General features: G+C 40.3%; 1 protein-coding gene across 3 annotated transcripts in view; it reads right to left on the bottom strand.

The window, feature by feature from the left end:
* Positions 1 to 525: 525 nt before the first annotated feature.
* Positions 526 to 20,250, bottom strand: part of LOC120899583 (ubiquitin-like modifier-activating enzyme atg7) — a 38,706-nt gene continuing 18,981 nt past the window's right edge. For all 3 annotated transcript variants that reach the window (XM_040305587.1, XM_040305585.1, XM_040305589.1), the window contains 2 exons: positions 686 to 983; positions 526 to 610 (listed from right to left, as the gene is read on the bottom strand). In XM_040305587.1, the coding sequence (XP_040161521.1) occupies positions 569 to 610; positions 686 to 983 (340 nt within the window). In that variant the 3' untranslated portion in view covers positions 526 to 568. The remainder of the gene's footprint in view (positions 611 to 685; positions 984 to 20,250) is intronic.

The following is a 20,250-nucleotide window of genomic DNA, read 5'->3' on the forward strand; positions in this document are numbered from 1 at the left end:
AACTTCTTAACCACTCAACAACATTTGTGTGAACACCATACTTTGATAATTTAGATAGCAATAGAAAGTGGTTGACCTTGTCAAAAGCAGCGCAGAAGTCAGTATAAATGACGTCAACCTGTAAGCCCTTGTCAATATAGGAGTGGCAAAAGTTAAGTAAGTATATTAGATTGGTCTCAATCGATCGTTTCGGCATAAAGCCATGTTGAACATTAGAAATTAATGGTGAAAAGGCTTGGAGCATATCACGAGACATTATCTTTTCAAACAGTTTACTGCACGCACATAACATAGAAATTCCTCTATAATTGCACACATTACTTTTGTCAGATTTTTTATAAACAGAAAACATCCACGATGATTTCCAAAGACGCGGGAAGCATTTCGATTGCAAGGATTTGTTGAATAGTTTGGTCAGTATGGGAATGAGAGCAGCCTTGCAATTAATGAGAATTGCGCTGGGAATTATATAGAAGACTCATTTGTATTTTTTTTTCGGATTAAACCCCAATTCAAAATTTTCCATTTCGTTACAAATAATGTTGGATACATTTATTCGGAAAAAATATTAGTAATCATCAGAAAAGTCGCTACCGAGGTCAAGCGTATCCTAAAACATACATAATGTATTTTTATGAAACATTTCAATGAATTATTTTATTTTTAATGCTATATTCCAACTTACCTTCATATTGACTTCATTGATGCTAGATATTAATTTGTGTAATCCCGCTATAGCTTCGAGCGATTCTGATCCATTTAAAACGTTTATAATAAAATCCTGCCCACTGGTGGCATAGCGCTCGAGAACTAAAGATGAACATGCCACACAGTTTGTATAACGTGCCGTAGCTGTAACCATTGATTGTAGCGTAGAAATGCTGCCACGTATTGAATGCGGAATTATTCCAAGCATTCCTTCTGGCTCTTGTTGTTGAGCATGTGGATCAGATTTTGGTGTCCGATAGTATGCTGGCGCATCCCTAAAAAACAAAAGGTTTATATCGTCATTGAAGGTTAAAATAAATTATAGAGCATGATTTGTACTCATTTATAAGAATTACGATACAGTCACTGTTCACGCCCAAAACGTTCGCTCCGGAAGTGAACAAGACTCAACGCGTTTTAAGACACACAACGCGGGAGAGAGAGGAAATTTTAGAAGCAACGTTTCCCCTACTAGTGTTCTGAGATTCAGGATTCGGAAGATTCAAAATTTTTAATCCCTAAAAAGATTCGATCGGACCCGTTTGTAAAAGATTCCATTGCGATTGGGATTTGATTTCGATTTGTATGGGATTGGGATTAAATTGCAATTAGTTTGGGATTAGGATTCTGTTGCGATTCTATTCGGATTCGGATTGGGATTTGGATTGAGATTGGGATATGAACATGACAAGGTGAAGTTGTTTAGCAAAGCGCATTAAGGAGATCAGGTGGTGTAATTTAGAGCATTTTAATAATGCATCACTTGACAAACCTTTTCATTTAAAACCTTTTTTATTTGTTTTTGTACTTGTTCATGTATTTTATGGACAACTTTTTTTCGATAAAATGTTTTTGTTGAACTAATATTGGTTTTAATGAATTATTATTTCACGTTTAAACATATATTGGACAAGGGCCTTGTAGTTTAGCATAACAAAAACCAATGTTATTCCGTAAATATATTGTATTATTAACTATTTTCTTGATATATTTAAAGATAGGAATACACAACAGTCAATCCTTTCTTATTTCATTGCCGATGGGACTGTGAAATAAAAGCGGTTTTTCGATTTGCGAAGTTTTAGATTAGAGAGAATTTACTGCATTTATCTTAAATATTTTCACATTCATCCCGTATTATCTACCAGACGAATAGACCATTTAATTGCTACAGGGTTTACCAAGTCACTTTCTAATGTAAGTTGCACAATTCATCTCATTTGAGGATCAGTGCAGAGCTTCCTGTGTCCATACAGTGCAGCGCTGGAAAGTGTTGTTCGTGTTTGGTGTTTCAGGATTTTTTTGCTGCAGTGTAGTGCGTGTGAGAAAAAACAAACTTAGATATCCTTTTACGTCGTTCGTTGTTTTCACAGCGAGACGTTAAACTAAAAATCTAAAAAAAATTAAGAATTATCCTACCGCACTTTACGTTGTTCACTTTTCTCAAAGCGCTACGTAAAGTGTTCTGACTCAAGGATATAACTTGTTTTGTGTATGCTCATAGTGTAAGTTTTTAAGAAATGTGTGTTTAAAGACATTAGTCTGGTGGACTCTCATAAGAAATTTTTGTTCAAAAGTGAAGTGGTATTGTGGTGCAGTGGGCATAGTGGAAAAAAAATGTTACAGTGACGTTTTTCAAGTGCCAGTGCTGAGAGAGCCGACAATATATCGAATCCTCCTCTTGCCGCGAGGGCTCAACCCCCTCCTGGTACGAATTCCCGGATTAGGACATACCCGGAACACCTATCAACATCAACATGGGGCAAAATAGGCACCCTCTATTTAAGCATTATTTCACTACAAAGATACTTTCCAATGCTCAAAATGAATTCATTAGTGTTGTATGAACACCATGTAAGTTTCATAACCCTTGCATAGCAAATAACCAAGAAAAATGCAAAATAAGGTTTAGTAGCATATTGATGTAATTTTTGCCACTTCGAAAATAACCTTAAACCAGTGTCACAGGGATGCGTTGCAGTTTTACATGATATTTTTTTTTAAAGATATGATATTTCTATACAATTTTTCCCAAGAAAGCAAGGCGATTGAATGCGTATTTTTACTAATATAACAAAACATACAAAAATGCTTCACGTGGGGCAAAATTGGCAGTTACGCTTGGGACAAAATGGGCCGATGCTTTTGACATACGGCGCTGGTGAGGCTATGGTGTTGTATTTGTCGCCTCAATAATGATAACAGGCACAGCTTCAAAAGATCAAGAGAAGAGATTCAAGAGAAAATTAAAAACTGTTCTAATTTTGATAACATATTTTTGGAAGAATTTTAAGGGCTTTTCTGACCAGCAAAACAGAAGATAGAACGAAAATACATTTCACGACACGAGGGTAAAAGCATAGACCATTACCACCCAACAAGCAATGTTTACAGAAGTACGACTGCTTTGAGCGACCTTCCCATAGATGCAACTCACGGACGGTATATTGGTGGTAGTGCGATATCTCCCCGACAGACAAAGAGAACGAAATTTTCAGGCGAGGGGTTGGTAGAAACACGCGGTGGGAGCCCGGCCCAAGATCGGATCCGAAATCCGTTGTTTTCGGCTGAAAATTTAAAATGGCGGATGGAGCGCTACCACGGAGAGAATGCGCTCTCTTCCCCAACGGAACAAAAGTAGAAAGCTTGGAGCAAAATAATCGTTTGTCTCCCTCTATCCTCTATACCGCGCTTGCTTGCACTCACCCAACGGGACAAAAGTAGAAAGCTTGGAGCAAAATAATCGTTTGTCTCGCTCTATCCTCTATACCGCGCTTGCTTGCACTCATGCGCGAGCGCTCGAGTATATTCTCTCAGAATTGAGTATTCGCAGTTCAACCCGTGCAGTGAGTGATGTTCTAAAAATAGATCTGTTTGGGCGAGTGAGAAGGGGGAGGAGCGTAGAACAAGAACGTAAGCGTGAGAGTGAGTCGTCGCGTGCGTGTGTGTGGTGTACACGCGAGAACTCTTTTTTTTTTTTGCTCTTTCCTGGAACCCAGATGTTATACATTCTTCTGATTTTAAGCAACAAAAGTAGAACGGGAAGTAGAAGCCTACTTCATTTCTACTTTCCTTACTACTTTCGAGCGTGTTGACTCGCTTGGGTGCTTGCACTCATTCGCGAGCGTTAAAATATACTCTCCCGATTTCATGTTCTCGCGAATTGCCTGCTGCTGTAAGAATGTATGAGTGAATGTGCAGCGTTTTTCTCTGTGCTTCCTCTTCTCCCCCCTCGTTCGTACTCCCTTCTTCCATCGATTCGATGCGCGTTTCCTTATTCGACCGCGCAGTAATATTTGTAAGGTTTCGTGACAATGAGATACTGTACGAAAATATACACACATTTTTCATTTAGCATCCGTGGTCCACACGGAACGCCGATTCCCCAAACACCGCCAGCAAATATAAAATTCTCGATATTCGCGGTGAATGGTGACCATACAAACAACGAGCGGGATATTTTATCATGGTGTGTGTAAAAACCTAGAGTTAAGCGGAGAAACGGTGTGAAATATAAAGATGCGAGAGCGCGTTTTGGTTTCTACACATTTTTGACACTAACACAGTTACAAATGTGTAAATGTGTGCGTTTACTTTCCGCCAGTGCGCTCAGTTTGATCTTCTCGCAGCGCTGTGCTGATATTGCTGTCTCGCTTGCACTGCTGCACCGAAAGTTCCTCTGTGTGCTCTCATTCTTGCTACCACACGAAATCGTCAGCCTAAGTCCTGGACGATTGGTGTTATGATTTTGTAAAGTGTTCAAGTGTTCAAGTGTTGTGCGAATTGAAATGAAGCTGCGTGAATGATTCGTAATGCATGTTATGTACATCGCGCAGCTTCATTTCGTACCTTTTTTACAGAAATCAACGTGTACAAAAGGATCTACGCAGATATTCGGCCACTTCAACGTTTGCATCGATGGAGCGATCGATTTTAGTTTAGTTTAATATTGTGTATGTAAATGTCTGAAATCCTGTAAAGTTATGTAAATTTTTCAATAAAGTGATGAAAAAAAGATCTACGCGTGTTTGTTTTTTTGTTTAGCTTTAGACAACAAAAAAATACGCGCGAGTGTGAGCGATCGCTGAACGACCCAAGCGGCATCGCTGAGAGAGAATTGAGCTTTTCCCGTTGTTTCCCCCCCTGACATACCCACGAACGGTGTGTTTGTTTCTACGCGATGCGTTATTCTCTGTTGTTGTTGTTGCCTTTAACGCTGTTACCGCAAGAGCTTGAAGCAAGAAGCGTTTCACACCATCACCGTCTCACCCAGACTTTGGTGTTGTGATGCGTTTATTTGTACCCCCGCCCCTATGTTCTTCTTACCCGTACCGCGCACCCCATACATATTCTGACTTAGAATTCAAAGCAAAGCGAGATGGTTTAACTGAATTTGGAAAAGATGAGTGATGGATATTTCATAACGATTCAGATCACATATTTTAAAACAAAATTAACAAAAACTTGTACTAAAATTTTATGAAAAAATTAAAGGTTTCCGCCATCGGTATAATGATATAAAAATAATTATATTAACAACTTATATATAGTATATTATCTATATTATAATATCATATACCATATGAATAAATGTATATATATATATATATATATATATCTTTCTATATATTTCTATATTTCTATATTTATATTTATATATGTATGTGTGTTTATATATATGTATTTATATATTTTTTTTTAAACAAACCTACATGTTACTATTAAAAAAAACCTTATCTTGAAGAATTGAAAAAGGAACAGAGTAAATTGTCTGTTTTACTTAATAACATTCATATAGGGATCACAAAAAAATTATCAAATAATTACACACGTGCATGAACATGCTTACTAGTTAGGTTATCGTTGAACATAAATGTAATAAAATACATTTTAATCATTATTAAGTTTATAATTATCTTTCTGATTATTTAAAAAAAAACACTGATGTTTGTTTTAACTTAAACCGCTTTGAAAATAGCAATATATATGATACAATTAGAACTCGCTAATTGCATTTATATCATACGTCTACAAAAAAATAGATTTTGTTTATTAGAAAGACATTTTGTAACACGACTAATGTCTGCGTATTTTGTCATGTTTGTTATTTTATACAAACTGGATAAACTGACTTTTTCTCATATTTATGTGAACAACTCGGAATTTTGTATTCAATTGAAAAAGCAGACTTGCAATTGGCGAGGTTTGAATGTATTTGACTTCGTCACATGACAGCTCGCATATCTGTCAAGTTAGAAACGTAAACAAGCACGGACAACCGCCCGTAAAGATTGTGTGCAGAATAATCGTGAAATTTTATGTGAAAACTCGGGAAAAGGTAAGTGTTCTGTGCATATTTCAGTAAATAAACTATCTTTTAATGCTTGAACACATTATTCCACAGGAAAAACATCATTTCATCCCGAAATTTGGCAACATTCGTCCGAGTATGATCGAGCAGCTGTGTGTGTGTGTGTGTATGCCGACGAAATACGACGCCGGTAAGATGAAATGTTTTACTTTTTCACTTTTACTTTACTTTTTCACTTTATTTTTCATGAAATCACAATGAATTGTAAAAATAATACAGATTTAATGATATTGATCTTTGTTACAGTTTCTACAACAATCACTAAAGCCGGCTGTGATCGTGATCGGCACATTCTCAACCAACGTTGCCATACACCACAAAATAGCATGGAAAGGAAAGTATTATAAAATAATGTCATATATGAAAGCATTCTAATCTTTCCTTGTTGTTTTTCCACTGCAACCAGGACATTGTATCACCGCATCGACAAGTGGTGTTTATGTGCAAGTGTTGCGAAGAAGTGTGTTGTACGGTGTATTATGTGTTTTATTTTATTTGTATCGCTTTACAAGTGGTACATTTAGAGCGTTTAATCGTTGTGATACAGCTTTCTAACGATTCACCCGAGGGGTAGAAGCGGCAACAATACATGTGCCTGACGCAGAGACAACAACGCCGTCGGCATCCGTTGATACCATCCAAAGTGATGGTTGAAATCGTATTTAAACGTGTAAAACCATGTATTGGGGCATGTAAGTATTGAATAATAGTTAAATAAAATACATTTTATCGTTGTACTGGACAATGTGCATCGAAATTTAAAAAAAAGTGTGTGTGTTTTTGTTTACATCCGAATACAGAACCCTCAGCGTTATACTGTGGTTCGAGCACTCGCTAAGTAACGCTTGAGCTTTGAGCTTTCTTTGAGCTTACATAGAATGTTACACGCTACCTGCTCACTAAGGACTGCTATCGAGCAGTGTTATGAGCAGGTAGCGAGCAGTAACGCCTCCATACAAAAATCGCGAAACGTAACGCTCCAATGCTATTTGGGGACCCAAGCGGCATCGCTGAGAGAGAATTGAGCTTTTCCCGTTGTTTCCCCCCCTGACATACCCACGAACGGTGTGTTTGTTTCTACGCGATGCGTTATTCTCTGTTGTTGTTGTTGCCTTTAACGCTGTTACCGCAAGAGCTTGAAGCAAGAAGCGTTTCACACCATCACCGTCTCACCCAGACTTTGGTGTTGTGATGCGTTTATTTGTACCCCCGCCCCTATGTTCTTCTTACCCGTACCGCGCACCCCATACATATTCTGACTTAGAATTCAAAGCAAAGCGAGATGGTTTAACTGAATTTGGAAAAGATGAGTGATGGATATTTCATAACGATTCAGATCACATATTTTAAAACAAAATTAACAAAAACTTGTACTAAAATTTTATGAAAAAATTAAAGGTTTCCGCCATCGGTATAATGATATAAAAATAATTATATTAACAACTTATATATAGTATATTATCTATATTATAATATCATATACCATATGAATAAATGTATATATATATATATATATATATATCTTTCTATATATTTCTATATTTCTATATTTATATTTATATATGTATGTGTGTTTATATATATGTATTTATATATTTTTTTTTAAACAAACCTACATGTTACTATTAAAAAAAAACCTTATCTTCAAGAATTGAAAAAGGAACAGAGTAAATTGTCTGTTTTACTTAATAACATTCATATAGGGATCACAAAAAAATTATCAAATAATTACACACGTGCATGAACATGCTTACTAGTTAGGTTATCGTTGTACATAAATGTAATAAAATACATTTTAATCATTATTAAGTTTATTATTATCTTTCTGATTATTTCAAAAAACACTGATGTTTGTTTTAACTTAAACCGCTTTGAAAATATCAACATATATGATACAATTAGAACTCGCTAATTGCATTTATATCATATGTCTACAAAAAAAAGATAGATTTTGTTTATTAGAAAGACATTTTGTAACACGACTAATGTCTGCGTATTTTGTCATGTTTGTTATTTTATACAATGTGGATAAACTGACTTTTTCTCAAATTTATGTGAACAACTCGGAATTTTGTATTCAATTGAAAAAGCAGACTTGCAATTGGCGAGGTTTGAATGTATTTGACTTCGTCACATGACAGCTCGCATATCTGTCAAGTTAGAAACGTAAACAAGCACGGACAACCGCCCGTAAAGATTGTGTGCAGAATAATCGTGAAATTTTATGTGAAAACTCGGGAAAAGGTAAGTGTTCTGTGCATATTTCAGTAAATAAACTATCTTTTAATGCTTGAACACATTATTCCACAGGAAAAACATCATTTCATCCCGAAATTTGGCAACATTCGTCCGAGTATGATCGAGCAGCTGTGTGTGTGTGTGTGTATGCCGACGAAATACGACGCCGGTAAGATGAAATGTTTTACTTTTTCACTTTTACTTTACTTTTTCACTTTACTTTTTCATGAAATCACAATGAATTGTAAAAATAATACAGATTTAATGATATTGATCTTTGTTACAGTTTCTACAACAATCACTAAAGCCGGCTGTGATCGTGATCGGCACATTCTCAACCAACGTTGCCATACACCACAAAATAGCATGGAAAGGAAAGTATTATAAAATAATGTCATATATGAAAGCATTCTAATCTTTCCTTGTTGTTTTTCCACTGCAACCAGGACATTGTATCACCGCATCGACAAGTGGTGTTTATGTGCAAGTGTTGCGAAGAAGTGTGTTGTACGGTGTATTATGTGTTTTATTTTATTTGTATCGCTTTACAAGTGGTACATTTAGAGCGTTTAATCGTTGTGATACAGCTTTCTAACGATTCACCCGAGGGGTAGAAGCGGCAACAATACATGTGCCTGACGCAGAGACAACAACGCCGTCGGCATCCGTTGATACCATCCAAAGTGATGGTTGAAATCGTATTTAAACGTGTAAAACCATGTATTGGGGCATGTAAGTATTGAATAATAGTTAAATAAAATACATTTTATCGTTGTACTGGACAATGTGCATCGAAATTTAAAAAAAAGTGTGTGTGTTTTTGTTTACATCCGAATACAGAACCCTCAGCGTTATACTGTGGTTCGAGCACTCGCTAAGTAACGCTTGAGCTTTGAGCTTTCTTTGAGCTTACATAGAATGTTACACGCTACCTGCTCACTAAGGACTGCTATCGAGCAGTGTTATGAGCAGGTAGCGAGCAGTAACGCCTCCATACAAAAATCGCGAAACGTAACGCTCCAATGCTATTTGGGCCGTTCCCGCCCCCTTTTTTAAGCTTAGGAAATCTTCCATCGGCTTTACTCTAGGTTTTTACGCACACCATGATAAAAATTACCCGCTCTTTGTCCGTAGGGCGCTCTTTGTCCGTAGGGGAATGAGTCCCTCTCCTCACCAATTAAATTCATTTGCTACATCTCCTTCCCTTTCCATCTAGGAGATGTCACAAATGAAATTTGAGAGAGAAGTGGGAGAGAGGGTGTAGTCATGGGAAAAATGATTCTTTTTAAAGATCAGGTGCGGTCCAGTTCGCTCAGTGAAATGAACTGAACGCGTGCGGTGATTCTTTCGCAAGCCCGAGGTGCGGTAAATTTTTAAATATCGAGTAAATGCAGAAAAAATGTCCACCCTATTTTAATTTTGTATTTTTATAACGTTACATTTACAAGCAGAGAAAAAAGCTCAAATAAACTTTAAATGTATCTCGATATATTTAATTTTCTTATATCGTTTATTTATTTTGTGTTTTATTCGTTTAAAATATTTTTTATAAAAATGTAAAAATATCGCCGTTCAAAACAACGGATTTATAAAACTCATTCAATTAATCGTACAGTTAAAAAAACGGTGGTTAACTATAGTTCATGATTAGAATCTTTTTCATATACAGGCGGTCACCGAGATACACGGTTAATGGGGACCGAAAACGGCCGCAAAATACCGCGTATCTCGAATTTTTGCGTAAATAGAAACTTTTGATTTCGAGCAAAAATATCACTAATTTTCGACTAATTTTGCAAGTAGGGGGCGGTTTTAGTCACTTTATGAATTATTTGATATGATTCTGATTGAATATGACAGTTTTAAACCTTTGGAAATAGTTTTTAACATTCGATCAAAACGGAAATTATTTGGCAATTTACAATTGATGTGTTAAGGCCGGGCTACATTGACCGTACTCCGTAGTGTAATTTTGATTTTCACTAGCGCATCTGGCGGCGGCTGACCGAAGCATTTTTTGGTCGTCGGGGGAATGGTCATGCATGATCTCAAATTTAAGTAGTTTTTTCATCGTTTTTTGATGCGAAAATGGCTGAAATACTTGCACAACATATTTATCTATCAATTGCATATCTTTTTCAGACCAGTTAAGTAAAAAACACGGAAAAATAACATATTTTCTGAAGCGGCTACAAATTGTTTGGCAAAATGCTTCAGTCAGTCGCCGCCAGATCCGCTAGTGAAAATCGAAATTACGCTATGAAGTACGATCAATATAGCCCGGCCTTTAAACCAGTACAATTTGCTCATAGAATTGTCAAATTTAGAACACCGCGTATAAGAGGTACCGTGTATCTCAGGGACCGCCTGTATTCAAAGCCGACACTAGGTTGCTCTTCTAACATATGGAAAATTACCAGCAGTTTTGGTCTGATGAAAAAAAACTGCTAGAGCGAGAGTGTATCGCTATTTTGCGGATCGGGAAATAAGACATGGATGACAGAATTATCAAGCTTTCTAGTTCTAGTCAACACACTATCAGGTCGAAAAAGCATGCTGATTTTCTGAATAGGATAATGAATTCCGCATTGCGTGTGGTGGTTTGTTGCACACTTTCATGATCGGTATGGAGAGTTTCCGCACGGAGAATCAATACCGCACCGCTAGCGTGCGAAAGAATCATTTCCATTTATCTGGTGGTGCAGTACTCGTTCACTCAGTGTAAAGATTGGAATGAATTATTTAGTTCTGATTCAATTTGCCCATGTCTAAGAGGGAGGAGCATCAGCTTTTTGCTCTCTCTCAAAAAATAAGTCTAAATTTGTCTGCCTTTGGGTACCAGTATGGGTACTGAGATAGGGCCCCATATCAGGGTCCATAGTTTTACCCAATCATCGCGTTTTGGTCGTTTGGAGTATTCTCTATACGAATTCTCCTCTCTTGTCCCTTCCCCCCTACCACACTCGCCCCACAGATCTATTTTTAGATCATCACTTCCATCGTCGGCGTGTCGATGCGTGTCGTTGCGTGTGTGTTGTCGATTTGGTCAGAAAAACGTTTTCTTCACACCAAATCTGTGACTTGGAGTGTCGGCGTTCCGATTGGACCATCGCGACTTTGATCAGTGCGTGCGGTTCAAACGACCTTTTGTATTGTGTTATAAATGGCGCGCGCCAAAATTTTAAGAGTGCGCGGAGAGTGTATGTGGGAGTGTGGGGGTGGGGGAGTGAGAGACAGAGACAAATTTCGCTACACATTAACACATACATTCTCACTGCACGGGTTGAACTGCGAATACTCAGTTCTGAGATAATATACTCGAGCGCTCGCGCATGAGTGCAAGCAAGCGCGGTATAGAGGATAGATCGAGACAAACGATTATTTTGCTCCAAGCTTTCTACTTTTGTCCCGTTGGGGTGCTTTCTCGAAAAACTGTGACGTCAGGCTGGCGGTCAAAGTGTTATACAAAGAAAAGCTGTACTATGCAGCACGGTCTGCAATGTACTTGCATCACCATCATCAGAAGCGTTTTTCAACCAGCCATCTTCCTGGTCCTCCATAAATATGTCTATCTTTCCAGAAATGTTTCTTGGGCTTCAGATGTTGTATCATCATCAATTTGATTATTCTATTTCACATTACATGTGATGTTTAATATGTTACGCATGTCCTACAAATTACGACCAAAATCGGTAATGTTTGAAAGAGTTTCGCCTGTATTTTCGGCGTATTTACATTCATGTATTTATGTATTTTAATTTTGTAACTTTGACGAAACAAGGGCTGACTGCATCAACTGCATCTCCAATTAACACCTTGTGGTGTAATCGCTGGTGGCAATATGGCATAATTAGGCTTGGAAATCCGTGTCCCCAGCAGCACACCTATCGCTGTCGTGACTCCGACCTCAAAGGTTAGTCAGCAAGCAAGGTAGCGATAGGATAACGGAAGCGTTACAAACCGTTAGCACAGATGTTAGAGTTAGAACATCTAGAACAGAGTTAGAACAGATAAGGGCACGAAGCCTAGCACACGAAGCGTAGCACACGAAGTATGGCACACGAAGCGTAGTACACGAAGCGTAGGGCCGAGCAAAGCAAGGTGCGTGAGAGCAAAGCAGGTGCGCATAAAAGTAGGTGTTCGATCGGACGATCGCTCTCTTCTGAATTATCCTTCGAATTGTACGGTGCGAGAGCGGGAGAATATAATTGTACGGTGCGGCATTATACGAGTGCGTGAATAAAAGTTGTACAAAACCAACAAGTGGTGACCCCGACGTGATCAGGTGATCCGATAACGTGTCGCGAGTGGTGATAAAAAGTGGTGTGAAAAGGTTCCCAGGAAGTGGTGCAAAAAGGGTGCTGAGATTGTGCTTCACCGCGCTGGTGTGGCTACGAAAAATCTATCGGCAACGATTAGCGTACCGCCGCACCCCAACCGTTTTGCCGGTTACCCAACCGCGTGCTATAAACGTTCTGTTCCGACCGCTCCGCCTTGTGGTGCTGACCGCTCTGAGGTCCACCGACAAAAACCGACACCGGAGGCACGTGCTAAGTGTCCGACCTCCCGGATCATCCGCGCAGCCGACCACGCACAACCGTACCCAAAGCATCCTCGTACACCCGTACATTAAAGGTAACAGAACGTACCGAATAAAGCCGCGCACCCACGACCGTGGTTATCAGTGCAGAGGACACCAGCAGATGAGAGGAAGATCCTCCGAAGACACGTAACTTTACCGGGCGGGTCAGAAAATCCACTCCTACCACGCTCGGACCACGAGGCGCGGCCATCGCATTTATCACGCTCGGACCACGAGGCGCGGCCATCGCATTTACCGCGCTCGGACCACGAGGCGCGGCCATCGCATTTATCACGCTCGGACCATAAGGAGCGGCGATCCTCTTCGGAGTACAAAGTGCAGCCGTTCCGCTGAGACTACAAGGATCATATTTACGCCTGGACCGGGCGACGGCCAGCTACCATCGTACTTGGCACGGTGCAACCATTGACATCACGGTGTGACCATCGATATGACCACCGTCATCACGGACATCGTGGCGAAACCGGCGACATCATAAGAAATCATCGTCAGCGCGGTGTGATCATCGCGGATAACCTGTCCGGTTTTAACATCGCAGAAGACATCCCTTCATCAACCGGGTCAACGTGAAGCGGATCAGCGACCGGCCTCAGCGACCATCGAGGGAGACGTTCGATTGCTGGTGCCAACCGTGCGCTACACCATACATGGGAAAGATCGGTGAGCTCGTTCCTTTTTTTTTTTTTTGCTTTGTTACGATTTTATTTTTTTTTTTCACGCTACATACTTCCGCAATTGCGTACAGTAAGGCGAATTGTAAAATTCATACAGTGAACATTTTTTTTATATAACACCATACATATTATTTACCTGCGTTGTTCAATTCATCTATGACACTCGCACATTTTTTTATCAAATTTTAAAAATATTTTAATTTTTTTTAATATAATTTCTTACATATATTCTTTCGCGATTATCACATTTATATATCAATAATTTTGTATCATTCGTGTCAAGTGAGCATACATATATAGTTTACTTACGAGTTTAGACAGGGAGTAAAAACATTGTAAGGCCGAAGATGAAGACGAACGATAGCGATGGGGACAGTGCTGGGCACAGGGAAATTCCACAGCAATCCCCAGTTATGGCACCGGGTCGACCTCCAGTGACGGAGACCAACCAACCAAGGATAACACCTTTAGAAATCTAAAGGATTTCGACCAGACTACCTAATTTTTGGGAAGACGCTCCATCCGCATGGTTTGTGGCAGCAGAAGCGGAATTCGAAGTTTCGAATGTGACTAGGGAACGTACAAGGTACTCTTATGTATTGAGTGTGCTTCCAAAAAACATTTTGGCAAAGATAATGGATATTGTTTCGGCTCCATTACCTAGCAACCCTTACACACACCTCAAAAGCCAGTTATTAGATAGGCTCAATGTGAGTGAGGAGCACCGTATTACCCAACTCTTGTATCATGTACAAATGGGTGACCGAAGTCCGTCGGATTTTTATCGACATATGGTCCAACTAGCCGGTGACTCAACAAACCTCACCACGGAGCTTATCCGTAAGCTTTGGCTATCAAGGCTGCCCAAAACAATCGAAATCTCGGTAATTGCAATAGGCAGCCGGGACATCGGTGAACTTTTAAAGGTGGCAGACAGGCTGTGGGAAGCAACCCAAGCCGGTGCGATTTCGTCAATCGCAGGGCCTTCCTTCAAAGAAACATCGGGTGGAAATCCCTCTAACGAAATGAATACCCTGCGGCAGGAAATTGCCGAATTGAGAGACATGCTAAAAACGATCTCAGTACAACCAGATCGTAACATTAGAGGACGCCAACGAAATCGATCATCGAGTGGCAGTCGCTCAAGAAAGCCGTCACAGGTTCGAAAACATCCAATGTGCTATTTTCACTTTAGATTTGGTGATCAAGCACGAAGATGCCAAAAAGCTTGTAATTTTTCTCAACAAAAAAACTAATATGCTCAACGGTAGTGGCGGACAACCCAAGAGCAATATTCGACTCCTATCGCCTTTTTATAGATGATGAAATGACAATATTCACTTTCCTAGTGGATACAGGAGCCGATGTGTCCGTCATTCCTTACAATTTGCTAGGGAAAGTAATCAGACAGACAGAACACTCACTTGTAGCAGCTAATGGAAGCCCTATTGCTACCTATGGAACAAAGTTGTTGAAACTAAGCCTTGGCCTGAGGAGAGTATTTTCTCATTGTTTTATACTAGCCGAAGTAAATCGACCGATAATAGGAGCTGATTTTTTGGCGAAAAACGACTTATGGGTCGACCTCAGAAGGAAAAGGTTGATTGATCATCTTACGGGACAAGAAACGATCGCAACTATTGCTTTTGTGGACACGCCAACTCCAAAAAATTTTATAATCGACACAAATGGTTTTGAGAATCTTTTAAAAGAGTATCCATCACTGATGGATCCGCCGGATTCTAAGAAACCAGTCAAACATTCGGTAGTCCACCATATAGAAACAAAAGGTTCACTGCCGTTTGCCAAACCCCGCCGTCTCGAACCAAAGAAGTTGAAGATTGCTCAAGCGGAATTCCAACACATGTTGGACTTGGGAATCTGTAGAGTATCATCTTCGTCAGCTTCTTCGCCATTACATATGGTACCCAAATCCGATGCAGATTGGCGACCATGCGGCGACTATCGACGGTTGAACGCTATCACAATTCCAGATCGATATCCGATCCCGCACATACAAGATTTTACAATGAATCTAGATGGTTGTAATTTTTTTACAAAGTTAGATATCGTGCGGGCATATCACATCATACCGGTAGCCGAGGAAGACGTTCACAAAACGGCGATAACTACACCGTTTGTGTTATTCTAATTCTTGAGGATGCCCTTTGGTCTCAGAAATGCGAGTCAAAGCTTCCAACGACTAATGAACAACATTTTCCACGACCTAGATTTTGTATTCGTCTACATTGACGACATTTTGATCGCCAGCCCGTCGCGTGAGTCCCATTTAGAGCACGTACATATGGTTCTAAAACGTTTAACGGACCACGACATAAAACTCAAGCCATCAAAATGTGTGTTTGGTGTTAATAAAATCGATTTCCTAAGTCACACCATTTGTGAAAAGGGAATAAGTCCAACCTCGGATAAAATTGAAATAATTTGCAACTTTCCCGCGCCAACTACTGTAAAACAACTTCAAAGAATCTTGGGAATGGTAAACTATTACCATCGCTTTATTCCCAATGTTTCACACAAGTTAAGAACGCTACACAAACTGGTGAAGGAACACAGCAAAAAGAGCAAAAAAGAATTCGTATGGTCAGACGAATGCGAGGAGGCCCTAAAACACATCAAAAGTGAGCTATCGAACGCCACCATGCCTGTGCATCCTAAGTGTGACGCCATTTACACACTGACGACTGATGCATCCAATTTTGCCGTTGGGGCAGTTTTGCAGCAAGTCAACCAGGGAATACCGGAACCTCTTGCGTTTTTCTCCAAAATGATAATGCCCACGGAACAGAGGTACTCCACATTCGACAGAGAATTGCTTGCAATAACTCTAGGAATTAAGCACTTTCGACTTTTCCTAGAAGGCAGAATATTTACGGTCTATACTGACCATAAACCACTAGTCCATGCCCTCATGTCCAAAGCAGAGAAATCGCCGAGACAAAGTAGGCAACTAGATTTTATTTCGCAATTCACAACGGACATTAGATATATTACTGGCGAGAATAATGTCGTTGCTGATGCCCTATCCCGAGTCGGAGATTCCGAATCAATCACAGAAATTTCTTACGAAAATTTTGCCAAATATTAACAAATAGATGATCAGCTACAAAGAATGTTAAAAGATAAAAGGGAAGACTCCAAATATAAATTGAATGGGCTGATTCTCGATAAGAACAACCTAATGTTTGAGTCATCCACAGGGCGTAATAGGTTATATGTCCCTCTTTCTCTAAGGAAATCAACATTTTACAGCTTGCACAATTGGTCTCATCCAGGCATTCGTGCCTCACGGAAACTCTTATCAGAAAGGTTTTTCCCATCGTGGATCGGTTCACTCGTTGGGTTGGCCGGAGTGTTACCCTATGGCTGATATCTCAGCATTAACGGTGGCAAAAACTTTCGTTAGGAATTATATTCCACGGTTTGGGTGCCCATTAACAATTACTACCGATAGAGGTAGACAGTTTCAATCAAAGTTATTTGAAGAACTGACAAAATTACTGGGAACAAATCACATCAAAACGACTGCATACCACCCTCAAGCCAACGGAATGGTTGAGCGATTTCATCGCCATTTAAAATCTGCATTAAAAGCGTGTGAAGACACTACTCATTGGATCTCGCGTCTGCCCTTGATTCTACTGGGCATTCGCGTAGCATACAAAGACGCTTTGAATGGATCACCAGCAGAAATGGTATACGGAGAAAGCCTGCGGCTGCCATCCGAAGCATTCATACCTTCTGCTCCAAAAACAATAGAAGACTTGCCGGATTTTATCCAAAAATTAAAAGAAGCATTTAGACGAATTGATCCAAATCCTACCCAACTAAATGATAGCACAACCACATATATACCGAAAGGTTTGGATACATGTAAGCATGTTTTTGTGCGTGTAGATAAAGTAAAGAAGAGCCTACAGGCACCGTATGAAGGACCATATGAGGTGGTTCGGAGATGTAGAAAATTTTTCACGGTGAACATGCCGCTATAGACCGTATAAAACCTGCGTTTGAAATGGAAGGTCTCTCCCAAAAAGAAAAATACAAAAAAAAGGGTGTTCGGTTCTTGGTGGACAATTAAAACTACAACCGAATTACAACCAGCGACACACAATTAGTATTGTTGATCGCGACTCCGCCACTGGTGGGGGGTTCTGTGGTGTAATCGCTGGTGGCAATATGGCATAATTAGGCTTGGAAATCCGTGTCCCCAGCAGCACATCTATCGCTGTCGCGACTCCGACCTCAAAGGTTAGTCAGCAAGCAAGGTAGCGATAGCCCGCTGTGCAAAGCGACGGAAGGCGTTATGGCGTTCTGAGAATTTTATCATGCCTTCCTTTTCTCTCCAACGGCAAATTTGTCGAGCAGCTCGTCGAACTGCCCGTCCCTGGCTCCGCCTCATTCCCCTCGCCTGAGCGCGCTGTCGAAGGTTTGAATGTGTTAGTGCGTCACACGGCCAATCGCTGTCAGCCGTCGTCCGTGCTTTTTCCCCCCATAGCGCTATCTCTTTCTCGCGTGTGGTCAATGCTCGCGAGCTGTTGTGGCGTCAAAAATGCCGTTAACAAACATTGCGGCGATGAAGTTGCATTTTCACAAATCAAACTAAAAAATCGCAATAAGTTCAATTGCTGCAATGTAAAAATGACTAAGGAATCGCTAGTTTACGCTGGAGGGTTTGCTGTGCAACGCGCAGAACCCTAATTCGCATTAACACGTTCAGCCCGGCGCTGATTTCCACCAACATTCCGTTCGGCCGGCATCTAGAACGCAAGCTGATTATGATACCGGCATCCTGGAAAGTTCACTGGTAGTCCCTGGGACATGTCATCGTGCTGAACGTGTTAAGCATCAAGCATAACTTTGTTACCCTAAGCTTTTGCTTTCGTATGCTGTAGATTACATAGATATCCTGAGCCATCTGCGCGTGGGTGTGAGCGTGCGTGTGTGTGCAACACTTTCGCCAAATGTGTTTTCTTCCGGAATGTTATGATCAATCGGTCAAAGAAAGGAAGGTGTTCATGAAAGGCGGAAAGACGAATTGAGGCCCCTGTCAATGGTAACTGATGACCGGGAGCAGGGGGTACTGACACACAGCTGTTGGAAGATTGAACAGTATACTTAAATTGCCGGCGGATGGGGGGGGGGCACGGAGCCATAACGTTCATCTTTCCGGGGGCCCTTGTCGCTAATAATCTGTCCACTTGTAGACATACGGCATACTACAGACTAGAGATCTTCGGCGACCGCTTAGTCCGCCTACCGTTAGGTCCACCGCTGGTTCATGACTGGGTTTTTTTTTATCGTGGAGGTGCATTCTTCCCCCTGCCTGCAGCGTATGCATCGGGCAGAAGACAGTGTGGCAGTATGCAAGTTGCACGCTGGATAGGAGCGATCCCGCGGCACCTCATTACTCACATCTGCATGCCCGGCGTGGGTTCTAACCGCGTATGAACCGTCCGCCGTAGCAAGAGCTGACTATCCGGCTACGTGGTACTCAAGTCCTGAATAGGCCGGTATGATCGCGTAGGCCATAATGACAATAATAATAATAATAATAATAATAATAAGAAGAAGAAGAAGAAGAAGAAGAATTTAACATAGCAGTCCACACTCGGGGAAGGACTGTCGGCAATCGGCGTCATAATAACTACTCCAAACCAACAAGCCACCAGAGTCTGGACGGACAGGTGCAGCACCATACGCGCACCGTAATAAACAAATCCAGAATCCTCTTTTGTATGGATTCACTTCAAAATGTTGTTTCCACTTGCGCCCGCTAGCTGAATTAGAAATAAATGTGCAACATATCACACGCACGTTTGCTTAGATCGTGTGTCTTTTTAATACCCCCAACAGCAGAGCCGATCGCAAAGATGCCAATGCCAATGGTTGTGTTGTCTCTCAGGTAGCGAGATCGAAAATGCATGGACTTTGTAGCCGCAGCGGATGAAAATGTACGCATCAGAATAAAATAGTTTTGGGGTTTCCAAACGCACGCACACATACAAACACGCGCGAAAAGACTTCATATAATGGATGAAAATGAATGCGGCGGAATAGAAAATTATTTCGGGCCAAATGAAGTAGCACTTCAGAATAGAAATACCTCTCAAGTGAGATGAATTGTGCAGCTCACATCGCAAAGTGACTTGGTAAACCCTGTATTTTCCCCCGTGTGATAACGTATGATAGGGGAAATTTAAGACGCCAGATTAACCGTAAAGTTGACAACCAAATTTTCGCAGGTATTTTTAACGTATTGCGTTAAATAGTTTGACGTATTGACGTACACAATTGACGGGGTTTGTAGGTTAACAATGTGTTCTATCTATTTATATTCTTGCGAATCTTTATAAATCGAAATTTTAAATGACTATCTGACTAAAACTGACTGTGTAACTATTTCTTTCATACCCTTACATGAAGTCGATTCCTATCGAGTTCAGTTATTTAGTATTGACAGGCAAACCATTATTTTAAAAAATTAAATATATTTTTTAGTTTTTTTGGATTTTTATCGCCCAAAATATTGAAAAAGATCCAAAAGATTTACCAACTTTCTGGATAACATTTTTCAAAAACATTACAAAATTCTTTGACCATTCTGATGCAACCATGTCGATATCTAGAAAATC

Source organism: Anopheles arabiensis, chromosome 3 (assembly GCF_016920715.1).
Source record: "Anopheles arabiensis isolate DONGOLA chromosome 3, AaraD3, whole genome shotgun sequence".
NCBI classification, from domain to species: Eukaryota; Metazoa; Arthropoda; class Insecta; order Diptera; family Culicidae; genus Anopheles; species Anopheles arabiensis.